The sequence below is a fragment of the Equus asinus genome, chromosome 1, assembly GCF_041296235.1.
Source record: "Equus asinus isolate D_3611 breed Donkey chromosome 1, EquAss-T2T_v2, whole genome shotgun sequence".
In the NCBI taxonomy this organism is placed as follows: Eukaryota; Metazoa; Chordata; class Mammalia; order Perissodactyla; family Equidae; genus Equus; species Equus asinus.
This window is the reverse complement of record NC_091790.1, coordinates 165,964,146-165,991,829: the sequence shown is the minus strand read 5'-3', so window position 1 is coordinate 165,991,829 and position 27,684 is coordinate 165,964,146. Positions and strand designations below refer to the sequence as shown.

At 41.7% G+C, this 27,684-nt stretch overlaps 1 protein-coding gene across 5 annotated transcripts in view; it reads left to right on the top strand.

The window, feature by feature from the left end:
• The window catches only part of ELMO1 (engulfment and cell motility 1), a 521,525-nt gene extending 494,266 nt beyond the window's left edge, over positions 1-27,259 (top strand). For all 5 annotated transcript variants that reach the window (XM_014840709.3, XM_014840711.3, XM_014840712.3 and 2 more), the window contains 4 exons: positions 2,362-2,469; positions 9,934-10,016; positions 20,689-20,766; positions 25,868-27,259. In XM_014840709.3, coding sequence (XP_014696195.1) covers positions 2,362-2,469; positions 9,934-10,016; positions 20,689-20,766; positions 25,868-26,068 — 470 coding nt within the window. In that variant the 3' untranslated portion in view covers positions 26,069-27,259. The remainder of the gene's footprint in view (positions 1-2,361; positions 2,470-9,933; positions 10,017-20,688; positions 20,767-25,867) is intronic.
• Positions 27,260-27,684: the final 425 nt, after the last annotated feature.

Here is a 27,684-nt window from a genome sequence, read left to right as displayed (position 1 = left end):
TGTTCGTACTGCCCAGACCTGGGAAACGAGTGTTTCCACCATCTTTCTTTTAGCTGCCCTCGAGAACTGAGGGGCTACTTCTCCTTGAGCTTCTTGGCTTTGTCTCTCGTGTCTGCCTTTCCTCCTAGTGCTTTTTTGCTACACCAATAGAGCGCTGTGTGCACTGTAGGCACTCTGCAAATACCCAGCGGATAAATAAACTTACCCTGAAAGTATATGCAGCAAAGTTTTTTGGAAGTCTTACAAATAAATATAAGTTGTACATTTTACTCCACAATATATGTTTGTACCACTTGAGTCTCCTAATGCTCCCCCAGGTATATTGATGATGATTGATCTTCTCTGATTGCACCATATTGACCTTTGGGCTTCAGATTACTACCGCTAACCCCTAGAGCTTACCCCAACTTGAGAAGCGAGGAATTCCTAGAAAGGACAGGCTAAGACCTTTCTGAAAATAAGACCAGCGTGTCCAAGTGGCACAGCTGACTGACTTCCTTTCTGGCTTTCTGTCACCCTTCAGTTGCTCACTTAGCCAAAAATCCCAACTCAGAGGTAGCAGGGAAGGAAGGCTTTTCAGCAAATTTCTCTAGCTGGCTTTGTGGTCCTCACAGGCCGTTTAGATGAGGTGAAATGTCCTTTTGGGGAGAAGAAGCCTCTGCAGGCTGTCGTGCCGGGCCCCCAAGAGCACTGGTGATGTTCATGGCCAGAGCATGGCCTGTGCCTTTGGAATTCACAATTTCTATTGTGGATTACAAGTCAAATTCCCAAATGTGTTCTCCTCATGGAAAACTGATACTTACTCATTTGCCTAATTGAAATGGCTGCGAATTATTCAGGGACTAACTTTATTTTCTCCCTTTGAAATGCTCTCCTAGAAAAATGACCTGTGTTGGGTGTATATATAGAACATAATTTTGAAAATTTAGCAATTCCACATTTTCCTAGCCATCAAATAATTTTTCTTTCCTCTTAAATTTTTCTACCAGAGTTCAATTCTTTCAAATATATGGATGGCCATATTCTGACTACATTCAGGAATTCTCAATCCCTACTTACAGAGAAGGAAGATAGGAATCATAGAGGCATTTTGCTTCTGTGAATCAAGTTTGAGCATTTTCTTTGTTCATTGTGTGGCTTTTATTTCCATTTCTAGACTTTCTTTTAAAAGAATTGCAGTTAAAACATAGTTTTGCAGTGAAAGCAATTTTAGATGGAAAAATACTTTTCTTAAAATATTATGGAGAGCTTTTTTGTCAGAGTGGTTTCAAAACAATTTGCATTTGTAGACGATGGCTACCATCAGAGAGCCCTGGCTTCTCCACCCTCCCAGGGCTGATGAGTATCCTGGATCCCTCTTCTTCCATCAGTAATTGTTCACAATACACCCAGCAGGGCAAGTTGCTAACCTAGGGTCTGTGGCAGATAACGGGGAATACTAAGGTGCTTAACGTGGGTGCCATCAGTAATCAAAGATGATGCTGGGGCAGCTAAAATGATGGGGAGATTCCTGTTAGCTGCAGTAATCAAAGAGGGCTTCCTGGAGGAGGCAGCATCTAAGCACAGCCTTGAGAGCTACCCAAAGATTGTTGTCACAATTTCCTTATCTATAAAAAGTGCTCTTTGCCTCCTTCTCCCTACCTCACAGACTTATTCATAAATTTTTATTACATTTGGAGGACAGAGGAGGTCAAGTTGAGGGAATTATTTATAAGAAGGACCCTAATGCACTGATCATGTCTATTTAGACAGCTGAACTCTAGGAATTAGAGAGGAGATGATTGTGAATATCCTCATTCTTTGGATAAATCCCTGAATTATTTAGATTCTTTCCCCATGAATTCCACCTCTTGTGTATATCACTAATGTCCTAACAATTCATTCATTGATTAGTTTGTGTGTATTAGCCTCAGGAGTGGCACACAAGATATAGCACACAACTGTCTCAACAGTCTTAAAAGCTCAGAGAGGAAAGTAGAAGCAGAAAAGTTCCAAGAAAGCTAGTTTTTCTGCCTTCCTCACTGCTTTTGTCAAGCCTAAGTGGATAAGGAATAATTCCCATAGTTCTTATAGATACAGATAAAATAACCCTCTGGAAACCACCACCTCAGACAACTGTTGCCATTGTAAATGAAGGGAGAGCCCAATGGTTACCAAATGTATACCAAACAAGACAGGCACTAACTAAATATCAAAGTCCCAAGGGGACTTACTGCCGGGGCTCTGGAATTCATTCCTTCCTGGACACTTAAAATCAAATGAATTGCTTATTCCTCCAGGTAAGACTATTAGGAAATAAGGATGTTGATATTTTTGGAGACCAGAATCACTTACCTTGTAAATTTGTGTTTTTTTCCTCAGACAAGTTTTGGTATTGTCGGCTTTCACCAAACCACAAGGTCCTGCACTATGGAGACTTGGAAGAAAGTCCTCAGGGAGAAGTGCCCCATGATTCCTTGCAGGACAAACGTAAGTGGCTCTCCTGTGTAGGAACCCTGAATTTGGGTTGTTTGTTTAGTTTCCTGGTCACAAAATATGGTGCAGAAAAACTATCAACCTAAATAAACCCATTGAACATGTGTCATCTTATTGTAAGTGCTGGCCTGAGCATTCTCCTCAACCATAAGACCTTGACAGATTTGGGGTCTGGGACTGAACGGGGGAGGGCGTAAAAGGAATGCTCACGTCTCTTTCCTGAAAGCTGTAAACTGGGGTTCAGACATGCATATTTGCATTACTCATCCAGGTGCTATTTCAAGGAGAAAGAAACAATATAAACCCGATTCTGTCAATTGTCTTTTGCTGATGACCCAAAATAATTCCACATGAATTGTGAGCTTTTGATCTCTACCGCATTTATTCATTATAGTTTAGCATGCCCCATAATGATAATGCAGAGTTAATGGCAGATCCAAGCATGGCTAACTTACTCCAGAGAAGTAACTCAGACACTGAGAAAATTTATGATCAATTACATTCTGTGGTTGCTAAGTATTCCCTGAAATAAATACTATTTATATTTATTTGCTATTTCTGTACAATGTCTGTTTTAATGTGTGTATTTTGAAGAGTCAGTAATAGCCTAGATTGTTTTAGCCCAAACCAGGTTCCAGGTTTTTTAGTGTCCAAATTAAGCATTGTATTATAGAAACATTAAAATACACAAGAGTGATGAATTAATTTGGAAAAGAAATGAGATGAAATGAACAGAGACTCAGAGGATATCCCAGGTGGAGAAATTAAAGAACAAGAAAACAAGTAAAGATACTTTTAAATAACCTTTAAAAGTCACATTGACTCTGCAGTGAGTCATATAAGCGTGTCTCAGACAGAATCCTTACCCCCAAGTCCTAGCGCCTTCCCTCTTGTCACCCTGGGGCCCGTGGAAGTCAGATCTGGACTGCCTTCCTTGCAGCTCATGGCCATCAAACACAAAAATAAACCCTGAATGGGAAATCCTGACACATTCAGTCTCTGTGCTGACATATCAGACAGACAGCCTGGAACGGTCTCTCTTCCTCCAGCTTAAAAATGGGACATAGTCTTTGTAGTGTCATTTAGGTCAGAAAGTGCTCTCATTTCCTTTCATAAGGAGCACTGCCTCCCTGGCCCACATTATTGACACTGTTAATGGGAAGAGAAGGAAATCTGAAACCCACTGCTGCAGAGTCTGGGGCAGTGTCTACACATCCCTGCTGGGAGAGGCGGGGGGTTGCGTCCCAGTCCTCTGCCTGTAATGACGACCCTCCCTTCAGGTCTCAGAAAGCCTTCCCCATCCCACCGTGGACAAGCTAGACCAGTGGTTTTCAGAGTATGGTCCTCGGAGCATTAGAGCAGCATCACCTGGGAGCTTACTAGAAACGCAGATTCTCAGACCTCGCTCCGAGACCTGCTGAATCAGAAACTCTGGGGATGGGGCAGCAATGTGTCTTCACAGGCCCTGCAGACAGTTCTGATGCAAACTCAAAGTGAAGACTGCTGCCTAGATATCGCCCCATACCCTTCACAGTGATCCCCAAATTGGCTATCACCAATAAGTACGAATTTAAAAAACAACAAAAGTGAGTTGATAGTGGGTTGCCAACTTTTAAGTTTGGCAAACAAAACTACTAGAAATAAAATGTAGCTAAAATTTAACATCACATCCTTTCATTAAATAAAAGGGTTCTTGGGGCCAGCCCAGTGGCATAGTGGTTAAGTTTGTGCACTCCACTTGGGCAGCCCGGGTTTCACAGGTTCAGATCCCAGGCATGGACCTAGCACTGTTCATCAATCCATGCTGTGGAGGCATCCCACATGAAATAAAGATCGGCACAGGTGCTAGCACAGTGACAATCTTCCTCAAACAAAAAGAGGAAAAAGAGCAAGATTGGTGACACGTTAGCTCAGGGCCAATCTTTCTCACACACACAAAAAAGACTCTAGATCATAAAAAAGAAAAAAAAGTAAGAAAGACCTAATCTTAGAATAAGGGACAGTCCCTTCTACTAAATTAAATTAGTTTAATGAAAAACTCACACCGGTGTTTTCATTTCCCTCTATTTGCCAACTGGCGAAAACTCCCTCGTGAACTAGGAACCGTCCAAAGCCCAGCAGTCTGGAATGACTGCTCTACAGTGAGGAAATGAAGAGTGAGAGGTCACTGTGGGTCAGGTCAGCCAGAAGCTCTATACGAAGTCTCCCACAGCCTCGTTCTTGACCTGACCAAGAAATAGGGAAAGTGGTCTGGACAGAGGAAGCAAACATACCTTGATTCATTCCTTCTCTGCATGGCCCAGTGGATCGGCTGTCCTATTCACTGGACATATCATTTATAGGGATATAATCCACTTCTTAACCCACAGATAGGCATTTGATTGGCACTGATTGTAGGTTTCATACGCAAGACTCTCAGTGTGCTGGTCCTATTGCTTAGGAAATCAGTAGCCCTGCTCCTAGAGAAGGTCAAGGTGTGGACGGCACCTGAGCCATGCATAAGGGCAGTTCCTGGGCTTGCCCGAAAGCTGATGCCCCCCAGCTCTGCAAGGCCCACACCTGCAGGAGCCCAGGCTGAAAATAATGAGCTAGAAACCAGGAGTGTGATGCCAAGGAGAACCGGCTTGCCAGGGTGATTGCAGAAGATCGCGGTCAGAGCTGCAGACCACCAAACAGCTTTTGGTAGTGGCCACGGAGTGATGCTGGTTCTGGGGAAGGGTTGCGGCAGCCCCTTCTGACACTGGCTTCAAAACTCTTGTCTGCCCTTTTCCTCTGCAGCCTTTGAAATCCAGTAATTTGGAGTTTGAAAGAGCTGCTCCATTTATCCATTGCAAGATAAACCAAGAATCCATACTCGTGCAGGTGTGTGCATGTGGGAGGGTGTGTGTGTGTGTGTGTTGGTGAGATTATATCTGTATACACATGTGTACCAGCGAGGGGGTGTATTCATATAATGAAGTAAAATGAGGCCATTATGTGCATGAGATGAGAAGGCCCCAGCCTAGGAAACTAAAGTTTGCTGGTTCAGGCCTGCAGGCCTCCTGCCACCTGGTTTGCATTTCATTCCAATTTTGCATTCTGACTGGAGCAAAGTAGCCCGTCCTCTTGGAGCTCTTAAAAGTCAGAAACCTCATTCCACAAGAAAAATGAGATGTTCCTTTAATTAATTTCAAGTGTCATTGCCCTTACCATGTACGATTGCCCTCTCTTGGGACCAAGGGGAAAATTGTCTTCCTCCCCTTGAGTTAATCAGTGGTGAATGTTGAGATATTGATGAATCAAATAGTGTAATTGAATCCTCTTAATACAGAGAGTGTGAGTGAAGATTGAGGGCCTCTCCTTAGCTGTCTTCATCCCTAAAGGTTTAGGAAATATCTCCTCTCATATTCTTTTTGTTTGGCAGGAAACATGGCCCTTGAAAATTCACATCTCCTTACATCGTCTCTCACCCCACGTACCTCCCACTTGGTTTACAGGCTCTCATCACCCCCACTAAACACAGACTCCATTGCTTTCCAGCCATGCCCCAGGCCCCGAAGTACCTCCCTTTGAAAGAATCTAGGCCAGCACTCCTCACTCTCACATCAAAAGGGCTGGGGAGGAGAAGGCTCACCCCCTCACACAGGCCATTAAGCCTATTACAGTAGATGAGAGGAGCAGCTGAGACAGCAAAACAAAGCGGGCGATTTGGGTCATTGAAGCACACTGAATAATTCAGGTCCCTCAATCTACAAAGAGAATCAACTTTGATTATTGATAACAAGAATCATTGCAAATAACATTTATTGAGTGCTAACTGTATGCCAGGCATTGTGCTAAGAGCATCACATAAATTATACTCTCAACAACCTGAAGAGGTAGATATCATTGCCCTTGTTTTACAGGTAAGGAAACTGAGGTACATAAAAGTTAAGTAACTTGTTCAAGGTCACATGGCTAGCAAATAGCAGAGCAAAGATCTGAATGCAACTATCCAGCTCTGGGGCCCTGATTTTTACCCGCTGCTCTGTGCTGCCTGGATTAAAAGCCAACAGTGATCTTGGTCCAGCGTTAGGAGTTAATTCTCAGAGCAACCCTATGAGATAGATGACGTTATAGTTCCATATTGCAGGCGAGGAAGCTTAGGCTCCAAGAATGTAAGCCCAAAGTGGTACAGCCCGTAGGTGGATCTAGACTTCGTTCTGTGATTCCAAAGCCACAGCCCTTCCCACCACCCCGTGCTGCCAAGTTAGAGACCAGATTCTTCACTGAACTACAGTGGGATCAGCCTCTCCCTCCTCTGTACCTCTGCCCACATGAGCTCCTACATGGAGCTGTGCATACAACAAGTGCTCCTGGCTTACTAGCTACTTCCCACGGTGATGTCTGCCTCAACTTGACTCCCAGTGGTGGAAGCTAAAACAATTTTTATCATGGTGGCCACATTTACTTTTTCAATGGTATTTTTGTTTTAAATCACGATTATAGTTCCTTCCACAGGTATTAGCAATCACAGAGTTTCCTGAACATATCTGAAGTGATAACCACATCTGGGGCTGTGTTTAGCATGATTTGGAGTGCTGATACCTTCCAAACATAGGGAGAAATCATGACCTAACAAGGGACACAGAGTGGAAGAAAAAGCAGTAGTCCCAGCTCTGTCCCCCACTAGCCATGTGACATTGCATAACTTATTTCCTCTCTTTAGGCCTCAGTCTTCCCATCTGTAAAATGGGAATGTTGAATTAGATTGTCTCAATCCAGCTCAAACTGAAAAAAGTACTGAAAGAAATGAGGCCATGCCCCAAGGAGTTCGAGTGGGCATAGGGCACCAGTAGTGACCCTCCTGGTTCTCATATTCTCTGGGCCCCGCTTTTTTATGCTGCCCCCACAAAACGGGCCTGATGGAAATACTAGCCTGGTTTTGAAGTAATCCATAATTCTCTGCTGCCTCCTTAGAGGTAGATTCAAGGGACTTGAGTCTGGTTTTGCTCACAGGAATAGAGAGGATGGCATTTTAGCCCTTCTGATGCCTAATCTTCCCGTTGCATCTAGAGACAAACTATGCAAAGAGCAACCTTTAAAAGCCACGCTGTATTTTTAGAATTTTGTGTTTTCCTTTTAGCCATAATCCTGTGAGTAATCTAGCAGCTTATCTCCTTGACAGGGAACAATGCATATAAAAAAACATAAAATGTGTACTGCCACAAGCATGGTGGAAAAGAGCCTTTTCTCCCCTGAAGCTTTCTCATTAGAGATTCTGAAGACTGCTCCCATGATGGACTTTGTGTTACTCTTATCCCCTTCCATATGGTGGGTTTTCAAAACCAAGGGGTAACTTACTATTTATAAGTTGTAGACACTCGCTCTAGTCCATTGACCACATTATGTATTATACAACAAAAGGCTTTCTACAAAGTGGACTTGTGACTCAAACTCCATCTGAAGCTTGAGAAGGTTTTTTGAATTGGTATGTTAATTACATCAAATTCACTGGATTTTCCATTGAAAAGTAAACCCAACTTCCCAAAGCGCCCATGTGTCCCCTCCTGGGTTAGTGATTAGGCAGTCAGATCAGCCACTGAGGGGAACAGAGCTGATCGTTGGTGATGAAAATGGATTTGAGGAGAGCTGAAGTTGGTGGTTGTGGTCAAAGGAAGACTGATGAATCATGGGGATCAATTACAGGAAGACGCCAATCCAAAGGGGCCAAAGGGAGGCAGAAAAGGCATCCAAGGTAAAGAGTTATGCCACTCAGGGTAGGCTGCATTGCTACATTATGCTGCAGGAACACAAAACCCCAAAATCTTGGTGGCTTAGGACAAAAAGAGTTTATTTCTTGCTCACATTACATACCTGATGTGGGTTGTCAAAAGACTGCTCCACACAGTCACTCAGGGACACAGGCCTATGGCTACTTTGCCTTCCTAGAGCTGCACCATGGGACATGTGGCCTCTTCTGTTTCTGTAACTGGGGAAGAGAGGCTGGTAGACATGGACTTTTCACTGCCTTAGGGAAGAAAAGAGACATGCCTTTGCCGCTCACATTTCAGTGGCCAGAACTAATCATATGGCCCCACCTAATTGCAAAGGTTGCTAGGGAGTATAGTCTTCCATATGCCCAAAGGAGAGGAAAGCCAGATATTAGTGGGTACAAATAATGTCTACCAAAGTGTTCTAGAATCAGGACTGCAAGATGAAGGAGCAGACATGGTGGGACAGAGAACAGGGGGTGCCTACAGGGATTCCTGGAAGAGTTCATCACAGCCTCACTCTTCTCTAGGGTTAGAGCAAGTTCTAGAGGTGTCAACAGGTTTGGACAAAGTTCTTGGGAATTTTAGGGTACCTGGAAAATGTTAATTTTTAAGGGACCTTCCTATTGTATCATTTTGATATTCCATATATTTTATAATTTTATTTCATATAAATATCACTCCCACAACCCAATTCCCCAGTAAAAATGTGTGAACTTTAATTATGAAATCTCTCATTATCTTCGTCATTAAGGGAGTTTGAAAAATTGACTACTCGAAGCTTCTACAGATGCTGAAGGCTGGGTCCCAAGGGCCCCCCTAGATTCACAGTCCCTTGTGGGACTGAAAGATTAGGGATTGGTGAGGGACAGATGACTTCACAGTTTTTTTAAATTAAGGTTCCAAACCATCCTACTGCCTTCTCTCTCAGATGATCTTAACCAAAGTTTTAGATGCAGAAACCTTTCCATGTCTTTTATCTTCCTCCGAGTCCTGAGTAAGACGTGAGATAGCATCATTTTATCTAACTGCATTATTCTCAAGATCTCCAAGATAAATTCCAGCTACCATTTTCCTAACAAAAAGGAATGCTCCCTTTATTTAATTGAGTTTTGTTTTGTTGTCTATAGAATAGGGGGAATAAAACCTGCCTCACAGAACTTTCGTGAGAATTAATGAGACGGTAGAGAGCGAGAATTTGGAGAGTGAGAGTTCAGGACTGTTTAGATGCAGATAAATATTTTACAGTAGGGCTGCTTTCCTGTATTGTCCAAAACTCAGAAACTGAATCAAGGTAGATACTGTAGCAAGAGATGCTAATATATGTGAGGCACTTGGCATTGTTCCTGGCACCTGGATGCCCTCCATAATATCAGAATTAGTGCCACTATTGCTATTATTATTACTGCTGTTTCTAATACCATCACTTTTTACAAAACTCGGATGGGATTTTTTTTAGATATTTGTTTTTGAGAACCAAATTCTGCTTATGATCATAGATTTTTCTCCCCAGGGATGCTTTTTACCAGAATATAAGCGTATATCTTAGTTTCTAGTCTTGGGACACTGCCTGACTTCTCATCTTCTTTTCACTTCTTTTCTCTTTTTGCAGTCGTTTCTGGGAATAGCAGCTGCACTGGAAGACTCCATGCTTAGTCCGGCTTCTTTATTGACAGCTAAGCTTTCACATGGTGTAGTTACTCTCATTTTCTTTTATGAATTGCAGTGCCGGTGGCAGATATCAAAGCTGTGGTGACAGGAAAGGACTGCCCTCATATGAAAGAGAAAGGTGCCCTTAAACAAAACAAGGTATGATTTCCAAATTATTGCAAATAGTTGTGTCTGTACAATGCAGTCTCGACTATAGTGGGCCCAGCCCTTTTTAGTAGCAATGCTTGTGTGTGTGTGCAGGTGCGCGCACACGCATGCACACACGCATGCTGTTGCACATCTCTCACTTGGCTCTCTTTCTTCCTTTCCTGATTCCTTTCACATCTCGTAGCCTCATTCTTTCTCTCCCTGATCATTTGTTGAATCCCAACCATCTCTTCCATTCTCTCACTTCCTGTCTACTTCCAGCCCTAGGAATTGCCCTCTCACTACTGTCACCTAGTCCTCTCTCAAGCTTTCTCTGCTCATCCCCATCCATTCTCTGGGCCTCTCCTAATCTCCCATTTATATTCATATTCTCCCTTCTCTTCAGTCTCTTTCATTCTTTCCTGCTGTTATCATCCCCTTAGTAGCCTGTCTGAGGTCTCAGTGAAGGCTGGGAAAGGCAGAGACCATAAGACTCAAAACATTTTAGAAAACTTTTAAGGGCCTGATATCCTTCAGCATCATGGAAAGTGTGGTGAAATAGCTCAAACCCAGCTTAAAGGAGAAAATTTCCCCAAAGGTGTATATTTCTTAAATCCTCTTCACATTGCAATCATTTTCACCCTCTCCTCCTAGTTTGCCAATTGCTGTTCACCATGACAGCCCATGTTCCATAACAGAGGGTGTGGGAGGAGGCATTATCTGAAAAAATGGAAGCATTTCCTTTGCCCCAGGTTTGGAAGTCTTTGCCCTTGGAGGGCCCATTAGGGAGCCAATTCTTTCTTTATACCTCTTGGCATCTTGTGATACATAGTACCCATCCAGTAACAAAATTACCCAGATTGATCTAGGTGCTTCAGCCACGTTGATATCAAAAATATCACATAGATCAATAGGTTGCTTCTTCACTGCTCAGTGTGAGTATCTAAGAGGAGTACCAACATTATGCACATCCTACTTATCAATCAGGGTTAACATGAATAATCTCTGCTCTGTAATTTCAAACATTATAAGGCAAAGAGGAATTCATGTCTGCATAGAATGACTCTATCTATGATTACGGAAAAGCAAAAGTACTTACAAAAGTACTGTTTAGGAAGACAGAGGAGAGTGGATACTGCCAAGGAGGCTGATAGCAAGACCTTTGCTTCTTAAGTTACATAAGTATAACTCACCTCAAATCCATGTGAACTCCTTCTTTGTCAAGCCTGCCACAACACTATCATCTAATGCACTTAATTGAAAGCATAGTGATATAAGGGCATGCCTAAGAATCTGTGGGTCATCTGTTACACAGCATTTCTCTCCTCTCCATGATGTGGGGAAACAGGGATTCTACAGCTCATCAGATTCCAGAGGAGCATTCTTAAGTCTAGCAGCATGTCCCCAACCTTCATCGTTTTCCTCCTGTGTGGCTGCCTTCCTTCAATACCACCTGATATATAGAGCACAATCTTGAGAACACTGGCTCTGCTCAACTCCAGCTGAGGTCCCTGTGGTTATGTAACACTTGGAGCTGAGCAGGAAACAATGTGAGGAAATTGGCAAGAACAAGAGTCTATAACCCAGAGAAGGTCAGGACGGGTATAGGTGGCAGCAAAGCAGTCTGCCAGGATCCAAGAATTCTGAGTAGGGACAGAGAGAATTATATAAAATAGGTGTGGTGGGACTTGTGGTTTCATCCCCAACATGTAAAGTGCTTAGGAGTTGTCACTCCTATCCTTACAGTAAGAAGAAACTGAATAAAGTGAAAATCAGCAATTGTCTTGGGCCTAATAGAGAAGTGAGGTTGCAGGGCACACTACCATCCTGAAATCTGGAGAATTATGTGCATCTAGCAAGTCACAGCCAGAACTGCTCACCTGGAGCAGAATCCACTGGAGCCGTAAACTGTAGGATCACTTAAATGGCATTTCTGATGAATTGCTATAGGCTGACTGTGGGCTAGTGTGAGAGTGAGAAACTCTTGAGGATTACAGTCTTGGGAGAGGCATACTTTCATGGGCTTTACTTCCAGTAACCCTAGCATATTCTCAAAGTGAAGATCAGAGAAAGACTCCCCACCCCACATTGGCTCTGGCAGAAGAAAGGAGAGCACAATGATGAAATTTGCCACAGCCTTCTCCATAACAAAGTCCTGTTCTCCAGATCTTTTTTTCAGCGAGGGGAAGGGAATTTCTCCCATTGCATCCCATTTTAGCCTTCCTATCTCAACTGTGGGGTTGGGGTTGGGGGAGACAGAATTAACAGTAGTCAGAGCCTTAAGGAAATGGATAGGAAACTCTGCAGCCCAGGGAAAGGGAAGAGGGCATGGGAAAAAGCTCTATCACTAGAGAAACACTTAAGAAGCTGACAGCCACAAGATATAAAACCCCTAAAACATGGAGATTTAATTGGAAAAGTATAGAATGCTATCCCTCACCCATATCCTACCACCACACCAATGGGACTCCAAAATAATAACAGTGGATTATAGCTGAAATATCTGCAAGAGACAAACTCTCTCTGAGGAGGAGTACTTAGGGAAGCCCAAAGTCGGGAGAAGAGACAAAAACAGGGATACTAGAGGAATTAGAAACCTCCGGCACTTATAGCTACAGAAAACATTAAACATATCCCAATTCATTGCCAGATTAACATAAATCATCACTTTAAAGGTCTATGTATCTCACTTCCTATTACCTGATACAACATGTCTGGATTTCAACAAAAAAATTGCACACCTGCCAAAAAGCAAGAAAAAACAAGCTGAAGAAACAAAGCAATCATCAGAACCAGACTCCAATATGACACAGATGTCGGAATTATCAGACAGAAGATTTAAAATAACTATGATTAAAAGCGTTATAGGCTCTATTGGAAAAAGTAGACAACATGAAAGAACATATGGGTAATGTAAGCAGAGAGATGGAAACTCCAGAAATGAATCAAAAGGAAAGGATATGAATAAAAAACTGTAACAGAAGTAAAGAATACTTTTAATTGTCTCATCAGTAGACTTGACATAGCTGAGGAAAGGATTAATGAGCTTGAAGAGTCAATAGAAACCTCCTAAACTGAAATGCAAAGAGGGGAAAAAAATGAAAAAAACAGAACATCAACAAACTGAGGGAAAATTGCAAAAGGAATAACATACATATAATTGGAATACCAGAAGAAAGAGAATAGAGCAGAAGAAATGTTGAAACAATAATGGGCAAGAACTTTCCAAAAGTGATGACAAACATCAAACCACAGATCCAGGAATCTTAGAGGACACTGAGCAGGACAAATACTCAAAAACCACACCTAGGCATATCATATTCCAACTGCAGAAAACCAAAGATGAAGAGAAAATCTTGAAAGAAACAAGAATGGGAAGAACACCTTACCTATAGAAGAACAAAGATAAAAATTAAAGTGGATTTCTCATCAGAAAGTATGCAAGCAAGCAGAAAGTAGAGTGAAATATTTAGTGTTGAAAGAAAAAACCTACCAACCTAGAATTCTATAGCCAGTGAAATTATCCTTCAAAAGTGGAGAAATAAAGACTTTCTCAGATAAACAAAAACAGGGAGTTCGTTGCCAGCAGACCTGCTCTGTGAGAAATGTTAAAAGAGGTTCTTCAACCAGAAGGAAAATTATGTAGGTGAGAAACTTAGATCTACATAAGGATGAAAGCACATCAGAGAAAGAATAAATGAAGGTAAAATAAAAATATTTATTTTTGTTATCCTTAATCCATGTAAAAGGCAACTCTTTGTTTAAAGTAATAATAGTAACAATGTGTTGGATGCTTATAGCATATGGATAAGTGAAATAAATGACAGCAAAGTCACAAGGGACAGGAGGGAGGAATTGGGATAGTCAAACAGGAGAAGGCAAAAAAAAAAAAAAAAGAGAGAGAGAGAAAGAAACAAAGAACAAATGCAACAAATAGAAAAGAGTTCCAAATATGGCAGATATTATTCTAATGATATCAGTAGTCATTTTAAATGTCAATGGTCTAAATACACCAATTAAAATACAGAGATTGTCAGAGTGGACAAAAAAGGGCCCAATTGTATGTTTTATACAAGAAACCCCCTTTAAATATAAAGATGAATATAGGTTAAAGTAATGGGATGGACAAAGATATCAAAATACATAAGGAAAAACTGATAGAACTGAAAAGGGAAATTTGCAAATCTATTATTGTACTGGAGACTTCAATACCCCTCTGTCAGTAATTGATAGATCAAGTGGGAAGAAAAATCAATAAGGATTTTGGTGACCTAAACAGCACCATCAATCAACTTGATCAAATTAACATTAATAGAAAATCCACCTGACAACAGCAGAATGCACATTCTTCTCAAGCTCACAGGAAACCTTCACCAACATAGACCAGACCAAATTCTGGGCTATAAAATACATCTTAACAAATTTAAAAGAATAGAAAACATGTTCTCAGATCACAATGGAATTAAACTAAAAATCAATAACAGAAAGATAGCTGGAAAATCTCCCCAAATATTTGGAAATTTAAGAACAGACTTCTAATAACCCATAGTTCAAATAAGAAGTCTCAAGAGAAATGTAAAAATGTTTTAAACTAAAAAGAATGAAAATATAACTTATCAAAACGTGCATGATGAGGCAAAAGCAATGCTTAGAGGGAAATTTATAGCATTAAAAGCATATATTAGAAAAGAAGAAAAATCTAAAATTAATAAAGTTTCCCCTTTATAAAACTAGAGAAGGAAGAACAATTTGAACCTAAAGCAAGCAGAAAAAAAGAAATAATAAATGTTAGAGTAGAAATCAATGAAATTGAAAACAGGAAAACAGTGGAGAAAATCAAAAAAAGTGAAACTTCATTCTTTGAAAAGATGAATAAAATTGGTAAACTTCTAGCCTGACTAACCAAGAATAAATGAGAGAGACACAAGTTACTAACATCAGAACAGATGTGGAGATGATTATCTCATTTGAGCAGACCCACAAAACAGAATAAATGACATTTTCTAACTTTCTTTTTATTGTCATGGCACTCATAGGAAATTGTATGGATGGTTGGAGGGATGGATGGATGGATGGATGGATTGATGGTGGATGAATAGATGGATAGATGATAGATAGATGATGGATGGATGGATGATAGATGGATGGATGGGTGGATGCATAGGTGGGTGGGTGGGTGGGTGGATAAGGGGGGCCCACTGCTATAAGCACATAGATAAGACTGCAATTGAAAGCTAATTCCCAGGATTCACTGGCCCAGATGTTCCAGCCACCCCCAGGTCTTCCAGGCTGCCTTGAGGTCTGAGAGATTCAGTTGCCAGCCTGGCTCTTTCATTTGCATACGCATGAAAATTGTCTCACAATTCTTATAGTGTTCACACACCTGGTTCATCAGACAAAACATCAAAAGGCAGAAAGGAAAACCACAGTTCTAAGAATTTACTTCCTCAACCCTCCACATCTACACCCCTTCTTCCAGCACTCTGGAGGCCTGCTTCTTCCTACCTCTGGGGCTTCTAGGTAGGAAAGGGGAGACCTGCAGCTTAAAAGGAGAGTTGACCAAAATGTGTCTAGGAGGTCTGTCAGTGCAAGGTAGTGGGCAGCAACCAAGGCATGTTGCTGGCTCTTTGGACAGTTTTTCCAGCTAGAGAGTAGGTTCTGACATTTTGTGCCACAGGACTTTCAGTTAGCTTAATGGCTGAGCAAGGCTAACTGAGACATTAGCATCCTTAAGGGAGACACTTTGTTAATAGCAAGATATTGGTAACTAACAGTACTTCTCACTGATTCAGCACCTGATATGCTGGACACTGTCTAAGGCCTTGGGAACTGATCCTTTCCCTTGAGGCAGAGGCATTTGTTCATAGAGTCATTCACTCAGGCAGCATCGGAGCACCTGAGATCTGACAGCTCTGGGCACAGAGTGATGAACAGGGCAGGCATGACCCTGTCTTCCTGGAGCTTAGAGTCTAGCAAGTTTAACAGAGGTCAGCGAATTTCTGTGGAGACAAAAGGTACTGGCTTCTTCACAGGGAGATTAGGAAATTTCTGAGACTTGAAAAGAATTGCCGTGGGTGAGTGGAAATTCAATTGGAAGAATTTGATTTTTAAGGATTAAGGAACCTAAATTCAAACTCTGTAATTTATAAAGTTGATTTGTTGCTGCCTTTTTGAAAGTGGGCATTCCCAGTGCTTATCCCACTGTATTTCGAGTGTAGAATTAAACAGTCTACACGAGGTCACCAGAGGGAAGATCTGACCAGATCTCACTGATTCGAGTGGAATGTGTTTGATCTAAGAGTAGCTTCCATCTCACCATGTCCCAGAATCCAGCTTTTATTTTTCCAGTGTGATTCATGAACCTGAAATTAGAAGCTGATGTTCTAGCACCAGCTTGAAAACACTTGTCTTAACCAAAAGGCCTTTTACTTGGATTTACTTCATTCGTCATTCATTCAGTAACTGTATTGAGTATCTTCTTTATACCAGGCCTGTGCCAGATGATAGGAATCCAAAGATAAATACGACCTGGCCCCTGTCCCTGGGTGTCTAGTAGATATAAGACTTATGTATCAACTTGCAATTACAATCCAAGGTTGTCTATGCCGCAGTAAATTTAAACACAGGGAGAGCCTGGGAGACTTGAGAAAGGCTCATGGAGGAAATGATGTCTGAGCTGGGTTTTGAAAAGGAATTGATAAGATGGAGAAGTGAGGGGAAGACTTTCCAGGAGGAGGAAAGAGTATGTGAAAAGGCAAAGGGGCCTTTCAACACATGAAAGAGCATCCTCTGAGAAAAGTTGACTTCAGAGTAGAGGATTGATGGGGACCGAGAGAAGAAACTGAGTTGGAAAATGATTGGCTGATAATGCTAAGATAGATTGGGGCCAGAAAGTTATGGCTGCCTGAAGAAGGTAATATCTTCTATTATTATGTACTATTATGAATGAGTGACTTTTGTCTTCTAAAATAGAAACTCAAACTCTTAGGCATATAGATGAGAAGCAATGTATCATAGCTATGAAATCTACTACTATTTCTATGGCCATATTTAGCACATACACATGCCACATTATTTCTTGTGTCTTTAATCAAAATACTTGGGCTTCAAGATGACCTAGACAGATGGTAGAGAACTAGTATAGTTAAAGTGAATGCTGTGCAAAATGGCCAAATGAGGCAAGTCATCCTAAAATAATATAAGGAATTGCAGCCAGTGCTTTATACTGAAAATACCTTGTATAAAACTCTACTTTTATATTCAGTCAATCCGTTATTTGACCCACGGAAGACAGAAGTCCCCAAACCAAGGTGCTATTCATGCCCAGAATTTCTCTGAGCATCCCCTGACCCAGCGTGCCTCGTCACTAGTCTTGGCCCCAGAGGTTTGAGTACAGGATCAGAGGCCCCAGGGTGGGGAAGGATCATCAGTTCTTCCTGCTTCCTCTATCCCCAGAAGTCACCCATCTGGGCCTTCCTTTACTTGATGAGGTGGGAGATGTGAATTAGCAGAACAGAGGATCAAGATAAGCTGCTCCTAGACATAATTTTTCACTGAATTAAATTCAGAGGGAATAAAAGACCTTAGGTAGTGAGTAGCAAAGCCCCAGAGCATCAGCTGTCTAAGTGAGTGTTGTGGTGTGTGACAAGAGGTCCCTGAGGGGGACACTGCCCCAGATCCGTGACTGCTTACTCCACCACCTTCTGGCACCTCTCTCCCTCACAGACAGTTTGGACAGGTGGCAGCTTCTGGAGTGTTAGCCCAAGAGGTGCCATCTCTCCCAGCTCTGCAGCCTCCCTGCTCCAGGTGCTGAAGAGCTGCCCTCCACCAATGATTCAATGACAACAAACCAGGGACGTCAATAAAACTCATTATAAGTGATAGCAGCCTTTAACGCAGGTGTGCAGTTCAGAGAATTAATTCCTCCCACCCCTCCCAGGCAGCTGTGGTGAAATTAAAGTGGGGATTGACGTTCTCACAAATTCCCCATTTCCTGCTGTATTTATCAGGAATCTAGGTCACGACAGCTCCGCTCATTCCTGTCTTCACCAGCATATGCCTTAGAAGGCAAAGCCCAAAGTTTTCAGGCCCTCTCTTTTTTCTTCCTTCTGCATGCCCCTGCAGAAGAGCAAGTGTCACAAGGACGACCACACTGACACTCTGGTCTCAAGTGACTTCAGCACCTAGTCAAGAGACTGTTTGGCTCTGATGGTATTCACGCTGGCTGTCATTGGCAAGGAGATCATTCACCATGTGACTGCCCTAAGCAAAGCAGCAGTTGTCCAGTGCCAGCCCAGAAATTCATTCATGATTTTCACCTTTTCCTACTGACCTTTGAGGGTCACCTAGTGCTGCTGTAATATATGGACTGGTTGTTCAAAAGCAAAGCCCACCCTCTCCTTTCTCTCTCCAATCTCTCAAGTATGAGTCAGAGTTTTTGCAATGAATGACACTAGTATTAGGAAATCATCATTTATATCAATGTTCATAATCTAAGAACAACAATTTTTATGAATTTATGAGATTAGAGCTTAACATTTTATTGAAAAAATGTTTTAAGGTTTTTAAAAGAAGAAAATAATCACCTATGATCCCAGCACCTTAACATAATTATTTTCATTTCACATATTTGCTTCCAGGCTCTGTCCACAAGTAGAAATTGTTCATAGTTGTGATCCGTACGTAAATAATGTTCATTTCTCCTGCTTTTTTTCACTTAAGATCAGATCATCATAATTATCATATTGAATGGCTGGCTGAGTATAATTCTCTGAGTTGCTAATTTGTTATCTCTTTAATGATTTACCCAAAGAAGGGAGGGCATTTAGTGTCTCATATTATGTGCTTACGGATAATAATGTTTATTGCTTCTGCTTGCTTTTGAATTTTTTTAGGAATAACGCAGGAGTGGGATCCCTGGTTCTTGATATGGATTGCCTTACTGAGTTTTTTAAAAGAATGACCCCAATTTATGGTACCACTGGTAGGGCCTATGTCCATTTTCAATAAAAGAACAAAGAGAGATACCAAACTTAATGGAAAAATTGTTTTTCGTTATTTGTTTTAGTGAGCACTTTTTAATGTGGTCAGTCTTCACTGGGCAGGCCTGAATGGAGGCTTAAGGAAAAAAAAATTAAAAATGAGGGGAGGGGTAGTTCTGCAGAATAGCTCCCTTCCATGACTTGGCATTCTTTCCTTCACTTGTTTCTATTTCTGGCAGGGTGAGAAGGCCATGAGAGAGTAAGATTCTGGTAGGTCTGGGCTCAGAACAAGAGCTGCCCCCTCTTAATGAGGGGACAGCTGGAGGCGAGCCAGACATAGATGAACTCCACAAGAGCCACAAATAGCCTGATGTTGACTGTGTCGGGAGAGGCATCCAACTAACACTGGGCCTTCGGAGTTCACTTTGGAAGAATTCAACCCACGTGAAGTTCTAAAATCTGGAGGCATTGACCTCATCTTCCTGCCTCCCATCTTCTTTCTGGGGCATTCTTAGTGTGAGTTACCAGCCAAAGGCAAATTCTCTAACAGATGTTAAGGCAGAAATGATGTGGAGAGACTGATCTAGCCCCCCGCCCCCCCCCCCCCCCCCGCCAAGAAAGAATGCCTCCTGTGTGAGCAGTTACTGAGAATGCAGCTTCCAGATCACAGCAGGGGCAAGAGGGGCGGTCATCAGTGGTGCCTAATACAGATACAAAGAAGGAAGGTAGGCTAGCACGTGTGCATTATAACAACACAGAACACCGATGTGGATACCCTTGGCCCTTCCTCTCCACATTAGGAGCCATTAGGGTGTTGACATGTGCGATGACTCTTGTGTTCCAAAGTTATATCCTGCTGACTTTTCGGACCAGTAGAATAATCTTGTACCCAATATTGTACAGTGCATACAATTTGAGAAGTATATTTTAATGTACATATTAGACATGATACTGAGTGTATTGGCCAAGGTCATTCAGCTACAATGAAATGACAGTGTCACTTAGTCCTTAGTCCTCTGGGTCAGGCTCATAGTCTGCACTCAGTAGATGCTCCCCAATGAATGAACCCAGGTATTCTGACTTTGGGCCCAAGCTTCTCCTTTATACCCTGCAGCTGCTATAGAATAAAATCTAAGTTTTGTGTAGCCTTTGCTATACTGTAGTTCAAAGATCAAAGGACAGACAAGTTGCCTAAAGGTAATGGATTCACCCAGAAGCCTCATTACTTCCTACATAGTTTCCACGTTTTAGGAAGTTCATACTCCTATGGGCATCTGTCTGTTTGGAGGTGATCAAAGATGGAGCAGCCCTTAATGGTGCTGATTGGGAAAGAGTTTACCATTTTTCATGGTCTCCCTGGAAGGCTGAAGAAAGGAGAGTAGCACAGCTTTGAGATTGTGTGGCCTTGGACAACTCATTTAACCTCTCTAAGCTCCTTCCCGTAAAGGGGGAATGATAACACTTGCTACATAGACTGTCTTGAGAGTTAAATGCGATGGTTCATGCAGACCTCCCCTGAATAGAGAGAAGGAAATGTGTTGTGAACCTTGAAAATCATGCTTTTTCCTCCCGGCAGCTTCATTGCTGCTTCCCTTGTCTGGATATGCGGCAGGCCCCACTCCACATTCAGTCTGCAGCCATTTGTAACTATAGAACGAATGTGCCAATTTTCCTTATGTGGCGTTTTCTCCAATCTCTTGTAGGAGGTGCTGGAACTTGCTTTCTCCATCTTGTATGACTCAAACTGCCAGCTGAACTTCATAGCTCCTGACAAGCATGAGGTAAGGGTCTCAGTGGGGTTAATTTATGAGAGAATGTCACATTTTCTCTAGAAAAACAAGCAGGAGAAAAATATTGGAAAGAAAGAAATTAAAAAAAAAAAGCCCACCTGAGGAAAATCATGAACAACGAAACATCTTGTTGACTTGGAATAAAATGGAAACATCTTGAAAACCTGCCAGTTATAACAGGTTCAACTTCTTACTAGCTTGATCAGTAAGTAGTTCATGGTTAAGAAAAAGAATGTACAAATGCTTCATACTCCGCAAGGGCATAATTGTGGAGGAAGAAGCGGCCCTGGTTACAGCTTTGGCTTTTATTGAATATTTAATTTTTGGTCAGGATTTTCCCAAGATGAACTTGTCTGTATTCTTTAAAACAGTTGATGGAGTAGATTTTCTTCCATGTTTCTTTAAGTTATTTTGAGAGATTTAGGGCTGTCTCTGCTGTTGGAATTTTATTTTTGAGATGCTTTTATTCCTTTTTGACATCTTGTTATATGTATAATTTGTTTCTCTTCTTGAAGCACGCTGTCAGCTATATTTAAAATATTTAGCATAAATCTAGGAAAATGCATTTGTAAGATGAAGCAGCAGCTATGATTGAGTTAACTTTTCTCTTGTAAACTAGAAGCCAACATCACTTGAAACTCTTATTTTTAGATGACACCATTCAAATTTTTGTTTTGCGTGTGGTTGCATAAACAGCTTTTAGAAAGGAACATTTTAATAGAATCTGACTTTTGTTCCCTGTTTCCCCAGGAGATTTAGCTCATTTAGAAGTTATTCAGTATCTGGTTTTCACTGGTTTGAAGCTTTTGAATCAAATTGTACATCCCAAAGAGATAGGAAAGATTAGACACAAATCCTGCATTTAGAATGGTGCTTAAATATAATTCTGTTACTTGACATTTAGTTTGCAGAAGGGTATGACTTTGTCTTCGTCTTCCTGAAAATAGATGCTGTGTCCTACTGTTTCTTTTTCTAAATAAAATTATGGTTGTACCTAGGCCACCATATTCAACATGTATAAAGCTGTATAGAAAACTACTTAAAATAGTAGAACTGTAGATATTATTGAAATCTATGCAGGGCTGTTTTCCCCAGTGTACGCTAATTCCAGATAACTAGCCTGGCTTACTCTGTGCCAGGCACCTTTTCATCCTTCACCTCACTTAATCCTCATATCATTCTAAAAGACACAAACTAATATTATCTCCATTTTATCAAAGAGGGAAATGAGGCACAGAGAGGTTAAGAAACTTGTCCAGGGTCAAACAAGTAGTAAGTGATGGAGCTGGGATTTAAATCGTGGCAATCTTGTTCCAGAAACCCATTCTCTTTGGCCCCTGCACTGTGTAGCTAGGAAGGGAGAAAGCAGGACCTGAATTCATAGGTTCCTGCCAATGCCCATCACTCAGCTTCAGCAATTATCAATTCATGGCCAATCTGGTTTCGTCTATACCCCACCCACACCCAGCTGCCAACCCCCAATTATTTTCAAAGCAAATCCAGATATCATATCGTTTTACTTGTAAATATTCCTGTGTGAATCTCTAAATCATGGAGTCCACTTTGAAACATAACTACAATACCATTATCACACCTAGTTTTATAACATTCAAATACCACCATACGCAGTCACTTTTCAGATTTCTCCAATTGTTGCATTTGTGTGCTTTTTCTTTTATACTTTATTCAGATCAGAATGCAAATAAGATCCATACATAACAATTGGTTAACATGTTTCTTCGGGTTCCTTGAATCTATAGGTACCCTTCCCTGTGTCTCTCTCCATCTCTCACAAGCATTTTCCTTGCAATTTATTCATTGAAAAAACCAAGTCATCTGTCTAGTAACATTGCCAATAGTCTAGATTTTGCTAATTATAATTCTGTGTATCAGTTTGCCATGGCTGCTTTAACAAATTACCACAAATTTAGTGGCTTAAAACAACATAAATTTATTATCTTAAAATTCTAGAGGTCAGAAGTCTGATGAAGACTTTCCTGGGCTAAAATCAAGGTATTAAAAGGACTTAATTTCTTTTGGGAAGCTCTGGAGGAAAATCCACATCCTCGCCCTTTCCACTTCTAGAGGCCACCTACACTCCTTGGCTTCTGGCTTCCATCTATGTATAGCAATAGTGGGTTGAGTCCTCATGCTGTATCTTTCTGACCTCTTCCATAGTCAAATCCTTCTCTCTCCTATTCTGTTTCCCGCTTTGATTTTTAAGGACCCTTGTGATTACATTGGGCCCACCTGGACAATCCCAGATACTCTCCCTTTTTTAAGGTCAGCTGATCAGCAACCTTAATATCCTTTGCTATGTGACCTAACATACAGGTTCCAGGGAGTAGGACATGGTTTTATTTGAAAAGAGGGTATTATTCTGCCTATCAGAACCTGTGCTATCATTTCACATGTTCATCTGTCTCCTGTATTTCCTATTAAGTGGTAGTTAGAGAATTAATCAAATTCAGGCTCAACTTAAAGCAGCAGTGGTGGTGTGTTCCTCCACGGTGTCTGGTTGTCTCTCATTTGGGGATATTAGCAGCCATTGATGATTATTACCTAGATCCCTGGATTCATTAGATGTTATATAAGGTTGATATGCCAGTTCTATAATTCCTTCTTCATTTATTAGTGGGATTTTTACATAAAGAGAAACTGGCTTCATCAGCTATTTGTTAACCTGAGGTTATACAATTTATATATGATAGGCACAATAAATACTTGATTCTCTCTTACCAGTTTTCAAAATAATGAGCATCTTCCAAAGGAGATTGATGAGATATTTTTGGTGTTTGAGTATTATTATGAAGTTATGGATTTAAACATAATTGTGTTTCAGTAGGTTGCAGTTATTGTCATTATCAGTGTCCAAATTATCTTATCTAGGGAAAGTAGGATCACCTTCTTGTTGACTCCTGAGTCCTACTGACATGACCCCAGATATCTTTGACAACTTTCAGGCATTCTGGTATGACAAGATATTCCAGGCTCATGTTATTCATTTCCAACCTTTTCTCTATGAAGTTTTGGTCCCTTTTGGTAGGAAACAGTATTTATCAGCCAGAATCTGGGCATTAGGTATACTTATTACAACTTGGTTGGTCAGTATTTTTAGGCCTTTTAGTGACGAGAGCTAGGAGTTATGGGGGTTTTTTTAAAGACAAAATACATCATAAGTTCATACTGATACTTCTGACTCAGATTCAGTAGTACAGAGTTTTTATTTATTGGTAAATGTACTTTTTAATAACATTTTCTGTGCCTACTGCTTTTCAAAAGAAAAGCACCACAGAAGTGTTCCTGTGGGTTAAATTAATCTGTACTAGGAAGCTAGCCAGGACTGAGAAGTCTGTGTACAAAGAGCAGCAATCCCCACTGCTTAGGGATATACAGTGAAACAGTGTCAGAGCTGGAAGGGGCCCTAGACGGCATGGAGTTCACTGGTACCCATATCGGGAGGCACATCAAAATTAGCTGGAAGCTTTTCTAAATAAAATGTCCTCACCCAAGATCTACAAGATCAGGATCTCCAGGGTAGAGCCTAGGTATCTATTTTTATCAAAGTTATTTAGGAGGAAATAAATGTTTAGATGTGTTCAGAATCTAAGGTATTCATGAGGACACTAATTATTCCAGAAATCCCTTAGCACTCAACTGATGTTTAGATGGGTTAAATGCTTTGACTGAGATAACATAGCCAAGGCAAAACCGCAGTTCGACAGTTGAGGGCTATCGTATTCAGACAAGGGCCTCATAATGCACCCATGGGGCACCTTTTCAGCTTAAAAAGTGGTACTGCCAATATGCATCATTGTAGATTTCCATCATATCACTATGCCTTAAGATTTGTATATGGTTTGCAGTCTTATAGTACTTTTATTTGAGATCTGATGCACACAGCCCAGGTAACCACAGTGCAAAGGACAGGCTAACTAGGATCTGGAATTGCAACTTGACCCAGTGAGGGCAAGAAATGAGGGGAATCTAGAGCACATGCTAGAAGGAATACAAGTCCAACAGGAAAAGCAGAGCAATTGCTATCAAGAGGTCTTATATAGGACTAGGCCATCCTAACTTGTGAGCAGACTATAACATCCAGAATGCAGGCAATTTTCTGAGATGCTGGTAGCAGAGGCTGGTTCTTTCACCAGGTATCACAGCTCTAATACCAGGTCATGGCAGGACTCCAGCCTCTGAAAGGGAAGCTGACAGGAGTAAGGCAGGTCCTCAGATAAACAAGGCACAGTTCATTTCCTCAAGGAGCTCATAGACTACTGGAGAGGCAAAGGATATGATTAATTTTATGAGAAGGAAAGAACCAAATTCTTAGTTGGGTACTCTGAAGGGCTTTCCAAAACAGGTGATATCCCCAGGGACCACACCGCAGAGACCTGGAAGAGAGAAACCCTGGGAACTGGAGATCTGGGCAGAAGAGGTCCCCAGACAGGCAACCAAGCCACCTCGCATTAAGATCACCCAATAATTTTAGCCTTTTGTCCACCACATGTTGGCAACAGAAGGCTATCTCCTAGCTCTTTTGCTGAGAAATACAAAGGTGGAGCTACCATCGGCTCCAGGATAGGATGGGGCTGTCATTGTGAGTGCTAGGAATCATGTAGGACAGGCAGAGATTAGCTACTATACTAGCAACCAGGACTGGAGTCAGGAAAGATGCAAACTTGACCCAATGTTGAGTCCAGGATCATAGACTCACTGATGGGGCGGTAGAGATATTATGTTACACAATCCCGGAGAAGTCAAATCCTCCTGCTCTTACATAGGGCGGCATTCTTTGCACAGAAGAGTGCAGGATTGGAGTCAGATTCCACAGGTTCAAATCCTGCCCACTCCACATACTATCAAGTTACACAACTTCTCTGTGCCTCAGTTTCCTCAACTGTATCACAGAGAAGATAAAACAAATGTCAAATTCATAGAGATGTTGTGAATATTAAATATTAAATAACAATGTAGGCAAAGTACTTAGCACAGAGCCTAGAACGTGCTGAGTAATCAGTAAGTGGTAGCTGTTGTTACTACTCTTATCATTGTCATCAGTAGTCATCCTTGTCACCTCCTCTCCCACCAGTACTGTATCTGGACGGATGGGCTGAATGCGCTGCTGGGGAAAGACATGATGAGTGAGCTGACGCGGAATGACTTGGACACCCTGCTCAGCATGGAGATCAAGCTCCGCCTCCTCGACCTGGAAAACATTCAGATCCCCGATGCACCCCCACCCATCCCCAAGGAGCCCAGCAACTATGACTTCGTCTATGACTGTAACTGAAGTGGCCAGGCCCAGAAGCACCCCCCTTCAAAACTGGAAAATCTAGCTAACAGGAGAGAAGAATGAAAATCGGCCCAGGCCTTGGAATCCTCTTGGGTAAAGGGAAGCTGTGGGTCAACACTTTCTTTGGCCTCACCTCTAGCCCCTGGCATCTTTCTGCCCCTACCTGGCGTTTTGCTCACTGCCCCAATCCTGTTTCTAGACTCCATTGCTTTAGGTCACTTCCCATTGCCGCAGTCTACTGGTGGGAGAAGAACAAGACCCACCACCAATAAGAGAGCCAAAGGGCCCTTCCATCCTAACCCCAACAGGCACGTCCTCCTTCCTGGAGTATGAAAGCCAGCAGCACCAGACTGCCCCCAAACCTGCCTGCCAGACGGAGGGGAGTGCACCAAGGCTTGTGTCTGGAAGAAACAGCCTCGCTACTTGAGGAGACCAAACACCACCTCCTCATTCCCATTCTCTCTAGAGTTGGCTCATACTGCCAGTTCCATGTGAATTGAAATCTGCTTTCAAATCCCCTCCCTTCTCTGTCCCAGCCTTTGCCTTGCCCTGTTCTTCTCTGGTTCCAAGAGCAACAGCAGCAGCCTCAGCCTAGTTCTCGCCAGCGTTGGGTCTCCCAGACACAGTCCACAGGTCCCATGCCCACTTTGCATTTGCACTGTGACCATGACCAACCTTCTTTCCTTGCCAGCTAGTCTTGGGTTTCCTTTCCCGGCCCCAGCCCAGACCTGCCTTCTTCATTTCCACACACCCTCCTAGCCCCTTAGCTGAAAGCACAAATGGTAATATCAGTCGTCATGCTACATCTTTAATGTACTAAACCTAAATGCCTCTAGGACAGGCGGTTGCTATCTAAGGATTTGGTGTTACATTCTCCTGAGGGCTTCTGCTGCAATACAGGTTCCACAGGATGGTCAAGCTGTCAGACATCCAAGTTTACATCATTGTAATTATTACAGATGTTGACAATTTGCAAGGGTTTGGGGTTGTTTTGTTTTGGTTTTTTTTGCTTTGTTTTTGTACAAAAGAGTCTAACATTTTTTGCCAAACAGATATATATTTAATGAAAAGAAGAGATACATAAATGTGTGTACTTTCCAGTTTTTTTTTTAATTATTTTAATCCTAAACATCTTCCTGAGAATAACATTCCCTTAAACATGCTGTGGAATAAAATTAATTGTGATGAGTTGGGGCGCTGGTGTTTTGACTTGGTAAGTCACGTTCTTGCTGCTCAGGCATCAGCATCACCTGGGAGCTTGTTGGAAATGCAGCATTTTAGGCTTCACCCCAGACCCACAGAATCAGGTGGTTTGTGTGCATTTAAAGTTTGAGAAGCACAAGCCCAGGGGACTTGACCACTGCTAGGTCACCATAGGCTCTGTGCATCAGTGAAGAATGTTACTTCTGAGAAGACCATTTCAACTCACTGCGAAAATCAGGCACACGGTGTGAAAATATGATCTATTCGTTTTTTACTGTTGCCTACTGACCATGACTTTCTTTTTTATTTTTTCTTCCTTACCACTATATAGTTTATGGAACTAACCAAATTAAACACATCACACTTTGAGGGAGCATATTTAACAATGAAAAAGAATGCAAACCCATAGA